Consider the following 14470-nt stretch of genomic DNA (forward strand, 5'->3'; position numbering starts at 1 on the left):
ACATTAAAATTAACTTATAATCTTCCTTTTTAACAACTTGACTTTATACTAATTTAAGAAAATTTGACATGAAAATGCATCACTCATGAAATACATCGTTTCAACGGTTTAAATTCATTGTTTGAAGTCATTCTGATAAATTTTTAAGTTAAGCACACCAAAGACTTGATGATCATTAACATGACCCTATAGTTTTAGGAATGGGATCAGCTGCTCTTCAAATCGCTGTTATTCTGTGCTCTTCTGTCTATCTCTTTCCTCTTTTTCTCTCTCCTTCTCTTTGAAGTGAGAGATAGAGAGTAAAAAGGATAGCAGGTCCGTGCTTTTCCTTTGAGAAAAGCAGCGGATGCTGATCCATAGTTCTACTCATATCTACAACTATATACTGCAATAAAAGTATCAATTAAGATCGAATCACCTGTTATATATATTTTATGAGTGATTTTAGTTGTAAATTGGCGTTTTGTTTTTAAATTGAAAGGTAAAAACATTAGAGGGGTAATGATACTCTGCGGATTGGTAAATAAAATATATTACTCTTATAAGTAAACATATACGAATTATATGAATAAAAAAAATGTTACAGAACCTAAAATAAGATGAGCGCTTTAATGGGTTAGACTGGATGATTTTAATACTGTACTAAAATAAGATCGAGTTGTTACTCTTATCGGTACAAAGTCATTGGGTAAAGTGTATCCATTAATGCTGCGCCTGGTTTATCCTAAACAGATCCATTCATGGACAGGAAGTTTAATATATCAACCTTGATGGGTACTACTTTTAAAGAAAGTATATTTGTGCAACATGATCAAGAACAAAAGTAAAAAAAGAAAGAACAATCAACTGTACCTTGTTGTTAGGAAACATAATTTTTTTAATAATGAACAAGGAATCATTCAACAAACTGTATTAATAGAATATATGTAATTACTTGTTCAAATGATAATTACCTTTGAGGAGGGTTAAAATGCACCATCCCTTTTGTGCTCCTAACGTGCACCCTCCTCTCATATCTTCATTTTCAAAGTTCAAATAGTCGATTCAAACCTTCCAACGTGTTCTTCATATTAAAATGTGCTTGGAGATCAAATTTTACATTTTTTGAAATTCTTTTACTATTTTTTCAGAATTTTTGAAAATCATCACTTTGCTGAATTTTTATTATTGTTTAGTTTAATCAAAAATTCTGAAAAAATAGTAAAAAAATAGTAAAATTTTTTCAAAAAATATAAAATTTGGTCTCCAAGCACATTTTAATATGAAAAACACATTGGAAGGTTCAAATCGACTATTTAAACTTTGAAAATGAAGATATGAGGGGAGGGTGCACGTTTGGAGCACAAAAAGAGAGTGCATTTTAACCCTCCTCATTACCTTTTTAATTTCCAAATCCAACGAGACTGCATGTGTTTTACATAATAAAATTTAAGAGAAAACAGTGATGTTTAAACTTCTAAAATATATAATCTCTACTGTCCCCTTGTACACTCTGCACAACATCAACCATTGGATTATTCATGATGTGAGATTAGGCAACTGATTTCATGTTGGCACCGTAGAGGATCTCTGCGGTCCCCATGCGCCTTGTTGGTTGCAAGAGGGAAATACTTAATAAATAAGAATTAATTAACTTAGTCAATTACATAATGATTGATTCATATATATTAATAGTTACCAGGGTTTACTTTTGATATGTTGATTTGTGAAAATCAACCAACTGATCCTTAACACAAAACCAATCATTTTAGTTATATTAGTTTGATAGAAAAATTCAGTACCATATATGTTACCCTAAAATTTTCTAAATTCATGCTACTAGGAGAAAGTACTTGTAACTGTAATTCTATTAGCCAACTAGAAAAAAGGTTTGTATTTTGCAGCGACATCAATGAAATTGCTCGTATATTGTTTTCTATTGAAATAATTATTTTCTCTGGTGCAGCCTAAAAAAATATAAATAACATAAGACATAAAGATTTTTTTATTTACATGCTGATTCAAGTAGTAAACGTGAATGTAGATATTCAATTTGATGAAAACAATTGACGTTAATATTTCTGTAAAATATCAAACAAATTTATAAATTAATAACTAGGACTTTATTTAAGAACATATATAGAAAGTGCGGACATTTTCTTTGAAAGCCTTTTTTATATTTAAAAAACTGCTAGCTGTTCTTTATATATGCAATTTCATTACCTTATCATTTCGCAAACAAATCATGAAAGTCAATTATTAGGTGCAATATATAATCTTGGTCAATGCTTATTTTAGAATCATAACTAAAAATCCACCATAATTAGCATTCCATCATTTTCAATGGACATACAACTTGAAAATTCTTTGTGGATAATGGCTTTTAATTGCACATAATTACTACTTCACGATTTAGTCAAGTAGGTCCCACGTTATATATCTAGCCTTGCAAATAGTTTAGTAGGTCCCACGTTCTCTTGCCTTTCAAACATAGTACTCTTAAGTTGCTTGACCTTATATATATCTCATAGCAATTTAAATCTACGTACTATTTAATTCAAGATAAATAAATGATAATTAAGCAGTTAAAGTTTAGTATAGTTCCATTTAAGACTTTCAAGTTCTTTCATGTCAATTTTAGAAAAAAAAACATGCTAAATAAGAACCAGCCTTTAATTGGTCTACGAGTAAAGGGCAATATTTTCCATGCATGTTGGACGTTATAGATTTGAAATCCGGATAGAGATATTAAATATAAGTTGAAAGGCTAGATCTCCATCTATCTAAAAAAACATGTAGCTAAACATTAAAAAAATGATTATTTTGTATTTTTGAGCTATGTACAAATGGGAAATTAATGATTATGACATGGAAAGCAAAATGAAGAAAAAAAGAGCATACAAAATATTGATTAGTTCCTTCTAAAGTATCCAATTATTTTTGATCCAATATAGTTTGCACATTTGTATTTTCAAAGCAGGGGGTTACACTACCATAAATTTTATGCTAGTAATACAAAAAATAACCACTTCAGCGTTGAATTTCGAAAACTACCCAATCCGGTTACCTAGTAACCGGATTTTTTTTTCCGGTTACTCAATTCCCGGATTAGTGAAATGGGTCCGGTTATTGGTTAACCGGAAATGAGCAAAATTTTTGGTATGTATATGTCCGGTTAATGGTGCACTGGTTTTGTGTTTTTTTTTTTTTTTGAAAACAAATTTTTTTTATTTTTTGTATTAAAATATTAGAAATGTTGAATATATTTCTTTGAAAATAGATGGAATACAGTATAATTTGATTTATTAGAATGACTGCAACAAATAACCTGGATCAATATTTTCCAGGTCGGATTTTTCGCGGCTGTAAGAAAAATTAATATATTTCTTTATGTGTTATTGGAAAAAAATAAAAATGCTTAGATTATGAGTTATTGATCCCGGTTCAAAAGTCACTTCTAGGTAATCCAAAAAATATTATGATCTTTCTAGTACATTTAATTTATTAACAGTTGTATCTATTTTGAAAAAAATAAAAACTTTAATTTATTTAATGATTGTTATTTAAAAATAATTCTCAAAATAGATACAACTTTTAATAAATTAAATGTACTAGAAAGATCATAATATTTTCTGGATTATCTAGAAGTGACTTTTGAACCGGGATCAAGAATTCGGAATCTAAGCATTTTTATTTTTTTTTCCAATAACACATAAAGAAATATATTAATTTTTCTTACTGCCGCGAAAAATCCGACCTGAAAAATATTGATCCGGGTTATTTGTTGCAATCTTTCTAATAAATCAAATTATATTGTGTGCCATCTATTTTCAAAGAAATATATTCAACATTTCTAATATTTTCATACAAAAAAAATTTTCTGTTTAAAAAAAAAAACACAAAACCGGTGCACCATTAACCGGACATATACCATACCAAAATTTTTGCTCATTTCCAGTTAACCAATAACCGGAAAAAAAAAATCCGGTTACTGAGTAACCGGATTGGGTAGTTTTCGAAATCTAACGCTGAAGTGGTTATTTTTTGTAATTTGATTTATTTTTTTAATATAAATAAAAAAATCGGAGCCCAACTTATTCCTCTAATTTTCCGGGAAAATTTATGGAATATATCCTCCTGCAAACATCAAAACAAAATACTTTATCTTCAAATTTATCAACAAAATGTCCTTAGACTCTTCTTTGCTCTTTTCTCTGGAACCCCTCACATATGAACATGTTTAATTGTGATTTGTGAACACAACAATTTTTTTGAATTATTAAAACTATGAAACACTGAAAAATTATTATGTTCAATAATTCAACCAATAATTAATCATTTAGTATTTAGAGTTCTTAATTTTCATAATTTTATTTTCTAAGGTCTAAATATTCAAGCTTTTAAATTTTAATTATCTATGTCAATAAAACTGAACCAAAATTTTAGTATTTAAAAAAAAAATCAAAGCAATATAATTTTACATCTCCATTTAAAACACGAGTCTGTTTAAAGCCGAGAGCATTTTATCGTTATATTAGAATTTTGATACGTACACATTTAATGGATAAATTTTCTGTAATCTTCATCACCTCACGTTTTATAAAATTTAGCTTCATATTTTAGAATAAAACTTCAGATAAAGGAGCAGAATGATATTTTCTTGAAGTCCTCATAAGATTATTCAAATTAATTTGGAAATTCAAATTACGTAAGAGAGATTTAGGCGTTTTGAACAAATCAGCTTAAATAGGGTTACTTAAAACCGGGATAATATAATTTATTTGTAAGTACATCTTCTTTCATAAATAATGGCTTAAACATACAGGCAAGAATACTCAAAAGACATGCGTTTTATATGGTTAATCCAGCATTCGTTTCTTGTTCAACGACGACTATTTAATTCCTCAATAATAGTGTGTATTCAATACTCAATTGCTTAAAAATGGTAGCTAGGAAGTTTCCACGCAAGATAGGGTTGGGAGTTTGTCCAATGGCCTTTGGACTGATCTTGTGTCCGAATGATGTTTTAACTACAAAAGATAGTCACTTTTTGCAAGGATAAAAAATGACTTTTTGCGACGGAGTGCTGTTATAAACGTGTTTTTTCTATTTGCGACGGAGTTCCGTCATAAATGTATTTTTTCTCTCGCGAAAAGTGTCTACTTTGCTATTGTTAATTTATATCGTTTGTTTGATTTAAGACTTTGCAGATGTGAAAAAAAAAATACAATTTTATACTATTTGTATCGATGAGGCAACTTTTATATATTTATCATTTGTACTCAAGTTTTTAAAATATTGGAGAGGTCCATTACATATATTTAAAGGAAAGTAAAAAAAGTTACACACATACATATATATATATATACATATATATATATATATATATATATATATATATATATATATATATAGAGTATGGCTAACGCGCTTCCTCTAGCATATGGGCCGAAATGCTTCCGGTGAAAAGTTGAAATTTCAAAATCCAAAAAGTCGATCTGAACCGTTCATCTTCTTCTCCATATTAATATCTGCTGGGAGACCAAATTTTACATTTTTCTGAATTTTTTTACTATTTATTAAGCCACTTTGAAAATCGCTGATCCAACGGTAGCTTCTGATTTTTACTGTTTGGTAAGCCACCGTTGGATCAGCAATTTTCAAAGTGGCTTAATAAATAGTAAAAAATTTCAGAAAAATGTAAAATTTGGTCTCCCAGCAGATATTAATATGGAGAAGAAGATGAACGGTTCAGATCGACTTTTTGGATTTTGAAATTCCAAATTTCCACCGGAAGCATTTCGGTCCATATGCTAGAGGAAGCGTGTTAGCCGTACTCTATATATATATATATATATATATAAGTAACAGTACATTGTGTGTCTTAAAGAGAAAAAAAATATTACAATAAAACTGAGAATTTTCGTATTTGATGTGTCGAAAACGGTGGATAACTATTCATCAATGTACTTTTTTCTATTAGCGACCTGAGTACATTCAAATTTGTACAGATTAATATTTCAAATGTATTATTTCATGTAATTCTGTTGAAAACATTTAATTATTTTCAATTCCATATATTTCTCAAGTTTTATGTTTCTCTTTTGTAAATATAATTCTATCAATTTCAACTATATATATCTACAAGCATATGAAAAATATAAAATATAGTTGAGTAGGCCAAACCTTCATTTAAACACTATTGGGCCCTAACACGGTTCTTTCAGAAACAATTTTCAATCAATCAAGAGGCAATCAAAAGCACAAGTTAGATTTTTTTTTTAAAGGTTCACAAGTTGGATTTTTTTTTCTTATCTTCATCTTCATCTTTATATTTTTCTACTTATTTTTAAAATAAAATCCGATTAAATTTTGTAATAAAAAAGGAGAATTTGAGAGGTAATTAATGGAAGCCTTTAGTGTACAGCTTAGTGTTCAAACGAGAAATAAATAGTTGCCTTGTTTGATTTAAACAGACATAAAAAGTTAATTTCCTATTATCAACTGTTCACTTAATCGGACGATTAAGAAACAATTTGGACGAGATGTGGTCCAAAGGCCATCGGACCAACTCCTCACCCCACAAGATAAACCAAAATATTCAATATCAATATTGTTTGCTTGTACATCAACAAGTCTAACACAATCTTAAATATTTAAGGTAGTTGCCCTTAAGAATGCATATAAAAGCTCCTCTATATCCTTCAATCTAATACATATATACTTCCCATTTTAATTTACATATACCAGAATGGCCACCACAGCAGATGGAATTAGAGCATACACACCTGCTAAAGGAAAACTTGTCACCGTGCTAAGCATCGATGGTGGTGGTTGTAGGGGAATCATTCCGGCAACTATTCTCGCCTTTCTCGAGTTAAAGCTTCAAGTAAGACAGACTTACTCTCCCCTCCCGGCCCCTACTAAACCCCCAGCAAGAGAACATTTATATAGTAACTCATTGAGCATTATAAAACCAGGCATAATTGACCATGTTAATTAGATGATTAGATTTTTTGTGTTCTATTTGGATCCATGGATGTATAATATGTATACATACTTAAATTGAATAACATATGCAATTGAAATTTGTTAATACAGGAGATTGACGGGGAGGGAGCGAGGATCGCAGATTATTTTGATGTCATTGCCGGAACAAGCACGGGAGGTCTTTTGGCCTTGATGCTGGCTTCTCCAGACAAGGACAAGCGTCCACTATTTGCTGCAAAGGATTTAACCAAATTCTACTTGGATTATTTACCAAAGATATTTCCACAAAGGTGAGTTTTAATTACAAAGTTGCTATGGAAAAGACCTGCGTAGGCTATGGAATATTTAACTACAACAAAGTAGACACTTTTTGTGAGGGAAAAAACGCTTTTACGACGGTCGTCCGTCGCAAAAAAAAAAACTGAACAATGAGAGTAGTCCGTCACAAAAAGTCACTTTTTTATCCTCGCGAAAAGTGTCTCATTCTTGTTATTGCAGTCATAACTTGACAGCTTAAATTTTGTTAAAAGAAAAAGAAAGTGGTTATATATAAGGTATTGATTTGGTGACAACTTAAATTTTGTACAGCTTATAATCTGAGCTTTAGCTCGCTAAGCAATTAATACATCATATGTCTAAAGACAGTTAGTCATAAAATGCACTAGAGGTTAAGGAAAACAGAAATAAAGAAAAATTATATGCAATGCATAATATGCATTTACCTGAAAAGGAAGGTTTACCATTTACCAATTGGACAACAAACTTTTTTCCTTTTACTTCCCATTTTTGGGTTCATTTTTATAGTAACCATATCGGGCTTCTTGTCCCAGCGATCCATGTTTGTTTTGATGTTTTATACATTGATATGCTTCTTCTGTTAATGTACTACTGAATAACTTTTCTCAACAAAAGTATAGTACACTTCAGAAGGAGATTGAACTCTGAAGAAAATTGTTAATTGATGGTACGGTTGAATTGCAGTTTCTTTACCAAGTTCAAAATGATTGCTGGGCCCAAGTACGATGGCAAGTATCTCCACTCTATACTTCAACAAAATCTCGGGCAATCAAAGCTACATGATACTGTAACAAACGTAGTCATCCCGACTTTCGATATCCAAATACTCCAACCTACCATTTTTTCAAACTTTACGGTACTCAATACTAATCTTCTACTTAATTCAGTGCCTTTTTATGCATTTGTTTTGTTACTTTTGCTTTGTTCGCAGTCTGTATATTTAGTGAACATTGCTGTATTGCTGAACCATCAATAGACAAAAACTTCAATTGTATATTATAGTGTTAGCCAAACCTTGACCAATTCCAAGTACCAGTAATTTAGTAACTACAATTAATTGGAGAACAAGACATACACGGACCTTTTCAAGGTTTCAAGAAGTAATAATGCAATTTTATATTATGGCTAAGAATCGATGTCAACATTTGATCTTAATTGGTTTATGAACTTTCTACAGTTGTTAAGAAATGAAGGAAAATGAGATGATCCTGCAAAATATGATGCTAATGAATCTCATGATTAAGCTGTAATATTATTAATAGGGCTTTATTTTTGACTTTTCTATCAGCTGAAATTTCAACCGCTGAAGGATGCACTGCTATCTGACATAGGTATAGCCACTTCTGCAGCACCAACATTCCTTCCAGCACATAATTTTAAGACTAAGGATGAAAATGGAGAAAGGGAATTTAATCTTGTCGATGGTGGTGTTGTCGCAAATAATCCGGTACACATATATTAGTAACTTGTGAACTCCAATATTTAAATCTTACGAGCAAATTAATGTGCACACAAAATTGAATTGTGTTTAAATATTTTATTAAGTATTAGTTTTAAAAAATATATACAGGCAAAATTCAAGATTTCTGGTTTTATTTAATTTCTAAATTAAGAAAAAGGTAAAATTAGTTGCTCTGAAAAATAAAATTTCTAACAAAAAGTACTTTATTAACATTTTTTGTTACAAAGAAGTTTTATTTATTTGGATATCGAGTTTCAAATTGAACGGTAGATGATTTTCGCTTATTATGTTTGTTAATGAACTGATATGTTTTTTTTATTTAGCTATAAACTTTGTCATTTTACATTTTACATCTATATAATTTTTTTTGTTTGTATATGTATTTGTATTAGACACTGACTGCTATAAGCCAAGTTACACGCCAGATTGTTAACGGAAATGATCAGTTCTTCCCGGTTGAGCCTACAGACTATGATAAATTTTTAGTGATCTCAATTGGGACTGGAATAAACAAGGATGAGAAGAAGTATACTGCACAGCAGGTTTCCAAGTGGGGAATCTTTGGATGGCTCACTGAGGACGATACCTCACCAATTATTGACATTTTTAACAGCGGAAGTGCTGACATGGTTGATATTCACTTGGCTGTCCTTTTTGAGGCGCTCAGGTCTGAGAAAAGCTACCTCCGCATACAGGTAAACTGTTTAAGCTGTTCATAGTTTTGTTATGTACCAAGGGATTCATAGATAAAAATGATGTCGGCAGACGCACAAGTATACATATCCTTGTGCTTCATTTGATTAATGGTTAGCAACACAGCTAAATTTGTACTTAAAATATAGGCCCTAGTTAATAATGGACATAGCTAGCTGCTTTAAATATTGTTGTTCTTGCTAGTTGCTACTAGGTGAAGCTGGCAGTTGACATAGATAAATGAATCCAATATTTCTGTGATTGCTAGAGAGCATTAATTGTATTTAAATTTAGAATAATTCTGACAGTTATTTGAATTTATGTCACATTCTGGGGATCAATCAGGATGACACACTCACAAGCAGCACAATTTCGATTGATGATTCTTCGATGGAAAATATGCAGAAGCTGGTTCAAATTGGAAAGGACCTTCTGAACAAGCCTGTTTCGAAAGTCAATATAGAGACTGGCTTGTACGAGGTGGTACCAGGAGCTGGTACCAATGGAGATATGCTCAAAAGTTTTGCAAAGAAGCTTTCCGATGAAAGAAAACAAAGGGGTGGAACAGTGCCAATCTAAAATATCTATCTACTATTTTCTTCACATACGTACAGTGGGAAAGGATTGCTCGTACATAATAAAAACAGTTGTTGTAATTTTACAGAATTATGTCTACAAGGTTGTATAAGTAAATTTTTACAGTATATAATGTGTATTCTTCTATATTTATCGTGATTAATAAATTGTTTTCCATCTTTCTATATATAAAAATTATGTGATAACTGTGGATTGAATTTGTAGAATGTCTCCACAGATTAATTAAGCAATAATATCAGCAGAAATATCTCCTCAGATATAAACTATTTTAATAGAGAATACTATGTTAAATACCAAGAATTTCCTAAAAGAAAATGATAACTAGTCAATATATGTATTCCCATTTGCTGATAAACTATCATTAGCACTTACAAATCCTAATTTAGTACTTAAAATATGGACCTTGCTAGCAGAAGGAAGGTATTTTTTTTTATAAGATGGGAGTTGTGTTGGAATTGATAAAACAGAGGCTAATTAATTGTCTTTTTTTTGAGAGAGAAGCTAATTAACTGTTGATTAACTTTTTTTTTGAGAGATAAGCTAATTTAGGTGATTTTCAATCTGATTAAGTCAATTCCTACCAATTCATCCGATTCTGATTCTACTGTTAAGGAACCAATTCTGATTCCGATTTTTTCTTCTATGGTTTGACTCCCATATCTCATCAGCGATTCATTACAAAGTTATTTGGAAATGGTAAAGAAAAATAATATAAATTAATTACTTTTTTTTAGGGAAATATAAATTTATTACTATGCATAGATCTGGAGGATTAACAATTTAAACTTATTAATTAATTTGTGGCGAATGGATTTCATGCTGGTAGCCCAAAACAAACTAACCCGTTCTGTTCTTACAACAACTCATTACACAAAAGTTAACACAAAAATAGTGACAGGAAAACATTACTGTACATAGCTAGCGTGCATCGCTAATAATTTGACCCCAAGCCTTAATCTTATTAGAGAAGTCACCTAGACTACTAAAGCATATAATATATTAATATATTTAGGATAAATTACTCTTGACGAGCTGTTCTCTTAATAAAAGGCAAAATTGTTTGTTTTAAATTCGGTCAATATATTTCTAATTAAAGTATAAACTATGACAAGTTATTTCATGCTATGAATTACTTTATTTTTTTTTCATTGACTTTGTAAAATTAATTTAAAATATAAACTGCCACTTTATATTATTGGCCGATTATTTTTCTGAGTGATTCACCAATGTAACATTATATAATTTTTGAAGTATTTTATAGATGAAAACATTACTCAAGAGATGAATATATGCAGTGAAATGAAGTATATTCTATCATAGTTGTATGATGGTAGCGCAAAAAAGGGTACAGCAACAAGTTGTGGAAAAAATCATGAAAATAACACTGATGTAAAAGAGAGGATCACTACCTTTTAAAGTTATGCACGTACCTTAAATGTAATATCTTCTCCCATAATTAAGGATTGTAATTAGAGGTAAACTTTTGCTTTTATTTTCAGCTAACCTATGAATTTGCTTGTCGTATTGCACATGTCGATATAAGAATGCATGCATCATTGCTTGTTAGATAGAGATAACGCTTTGTTACATGTAGGTTGCTTAGTCAAATGCTTTGTCTATGAATTTAGTACTACATATTTCGATGTAATTATTAGCTGGAAAAAATATTTGCTGCAGGGAATTCATTCAGGCCTTAATTTATTCCTACATGTCACTGGCGGCGGCAGGGTCATTTTTTCATTTGATCAGCTAATAAATATATTAATTCCAAGATTAGCCTTTGGATAGTTTTTAGCAGTGTTCTAAAGAGCGATGCAATAGCGACATTATTTCATTTTCGGACCTTGAATGCTAAGTTATAGGATAAAAGTGCACTATTTCAGCTACGACCGTTATAGCGATAATGACGCTCCGCTATTTGCGCTAAACGCTATGCGCTATAGCGCACACTATGCTACATAGGTTTTTATATAAATGCCCAAACTGAATATTAATTTTTAAAATCAATTTTTTCAAGGTCCAGATTGATTTTGTTTATAAATAGAAAAAAAATAGATAGTTTATTTAATTTCATGATGCTTATGTTTTTTTGAATAGAAAAGAAAAATATAGTTTATGCCATGATACTTAGGTTATTTTGAATGAAAAAAGATAGATGATTTATGATATTATTAGGGATATTTTGAATAATAATTTGAACTTTGTACTGGTTCAATATGAATATTCTAATTCCTTAATCAATTTTGAGTTACTTATTACTCTATGAGATTTTAGATAATATTGATAATTAGTAGAAATATAAATTATAATTTTTTAAACAAAAATGCTATGTATGATAGCTTTCGTTATAGCTACGCTATCACAATTTTGAGTTACTTATTACTCTATAAGACTTTAGATAATATTGATAATTAGTAGAAATATAAAATATAATTTTTTAAACAAAAAATACTATGTATGATAGCTTTCGTTATAGCTACACTATTCGCAATAGCTTTCTTTTTAGCCTTTCCCCTATGATGCGATATCACTATTTTAGAACCTTGGTTTTTAGTGATCAGAATATATATATGATTAAGGACAAAATTATCCAATGATCAAAATAAATCTAGAGCCATCTCAAATTCATTTAGTAATTAGCTCTCACACACAACCAAGTATATAATGAGTCCAGCCGGTTAGTATGATATCGGGGTCATATGACATATACTTCAAAATTTATTAGATACACTTTAAATGACGAATTCAAATTGTTCCAACAGATTTACTGTATGAGTGATGTGTTTACAATATTTAATATTCGTGATTCGGATAATACAATTTCGATTTGATTTACATTGATTAATTTCTTTACTATTGTAATTTTCTAAATTTTGTAACCAACAGTATATAATATCACGATTCAGATCATTAATACAATTTTCATTTGGTTTACATTGATTAATTTCATTGCTGTCGAAATTTTCTCAATTTTTACACCCAAACATGCGTACAATTAACTTCATAATAAAAAAAATATATAATTGTTCAACGTAATCCAGCTGGATAACTAATGTTTACTGATTCAAATAATGACACATGCATGTTTGACTTTTATTTTTTATATTGTTCTCCATCCAACGAGATCACATGTACTAAAGACAAGATTTTCATGTCTCTCCTGTCGCGTGCACATTCTACGCTAGTTAACGTGAACGGTTGGATCATTTATTCTCTTGGGTCTGCACAAATCACGAGGATATTAAACGGTGATAACTAAATTCATGTTAGCAGTAGTCAGTAGAGGACCTACGTACACTGCCCACCTCTATGCAGTACTGCCTTATATGAAGTTGGATGAGAGAAGTAATTACTAAACTTAATATTTAAGTTAATTAATTCGTGCAAGTTAAGTTGCTTAAAATTCTATAATGTTTGAAGAATCATCCTTTGATTTAGTAACAAAAGACAACACCCATTGAATAGGAGATCGTGAATTCAACACCCACTAGTCGTCCACCTTTTTTCTTCAAATAAATTCCATAATGTTTGGTACATATTAACTAATGTCTCTTGAAGTCTTCAGGATCAAATAAGAAAGGATTTTTAATAACACATATATAATAACAACACATATGGCTATATAGTTAATTTGTAATGATTCTTTTTGTATTTTCTTACAAATGGTATATTATTTGTCTCCAAGTACATATCAATATGAATCAATATGAAGATCATGTTGAGAAGTTTGAATCGACTGTTTGAAATTTTGAAATGGAGATATGAGCGGGAAGTTATAAATATATATATATATATATATATATATATATATATAGAGAGAGAGAGAGAGAGAGAGAGATGGGCTATGGTGCATTGCAATGCATGAACCCCCTTATGCATTGCACTATAATCACGGATTTAAAGTCCAAATGACCGATCCGAACCATTAGATGTTTAATCCATATTGAAATGTGCTGTTTTGCTGTGAACAGTAAAAAACAGTAAAATTTTCTGGACCATCAGATCAGCGACTTTCAAAATTGCTTAATAAATAGTAAAAAAATTCCAAAAAATGTAAAATTTGGTCCCCAAGCACATATTAATATGAAGAACAAGATGAACAGTTCAGATTGGTCGTTTGGACTTTAAATCCATGATTAATAGTGCAATGCATAAGAGGGTTCATGCATTGCAATGCACCATAGCCCATCTCTCTCTCTCTCTCTCTCTCTCTCTCTCTATATATATATATATAAGATGAGCTACGGTGAGCCATGGAGTAAAACGCGTTTGTACTCTACGCCGTATTTTCATTTTGAAAGTCTAAACGACCGATCCGAACTGTTAGATGTGATCTCCATATTGAAATGTTCTTGGAGACCAAATTTTACATTTTTTGGAATTTTTTACTATTTATTAAGCAATTTTGCAATTTTGTTGTGAACAGTAAAACAGTAAAAATTTCTGAACCAT

General features: G+C 30.3%; 1 protein-coding gene across 1 annotated transcript; it reads left to right on the forward strand.

The window, feature by feature from the left end:
- The first annotated feature begins 6617 nt into the window (after positions 1-6617).
- Positions 6618-10192, forward strand: LOC144553299 (patatin-like protein 2). Its single transcript, XM_078301401.1, has 6 exons — positions 6618-6868; positions 7081-7259; positions 7951-8122; positions 8555-8713; positions 9121-9423; positions 9767-10192. Exons 1-6 carry the CDS (start codon positions 6731-6733, stop codon positions 9998-10000), a joined length of 1185 nt encoding a protein of 394 aa, XP_078157527.1. The 5' UTR covers positions 6618-6730; the 3' UTR covers positions 10001-10192.
- Positions 10193-14470: the final 4278 nt, after the last annotated feature.

Source organism: Carex rostrata, chromosome 4 (genome assembly GCF_964058835.1).
Source record: "Carex rostrata chromosome 4, lpCarRost1.2, whole genome shotgun sequence".
Taxonomy (NCBI): Eukaryota; Viridiplantae; Streptophyta; class Magnoliopsida; order Poales; family Cyperaceae; genus Carex; species Carex rostrata.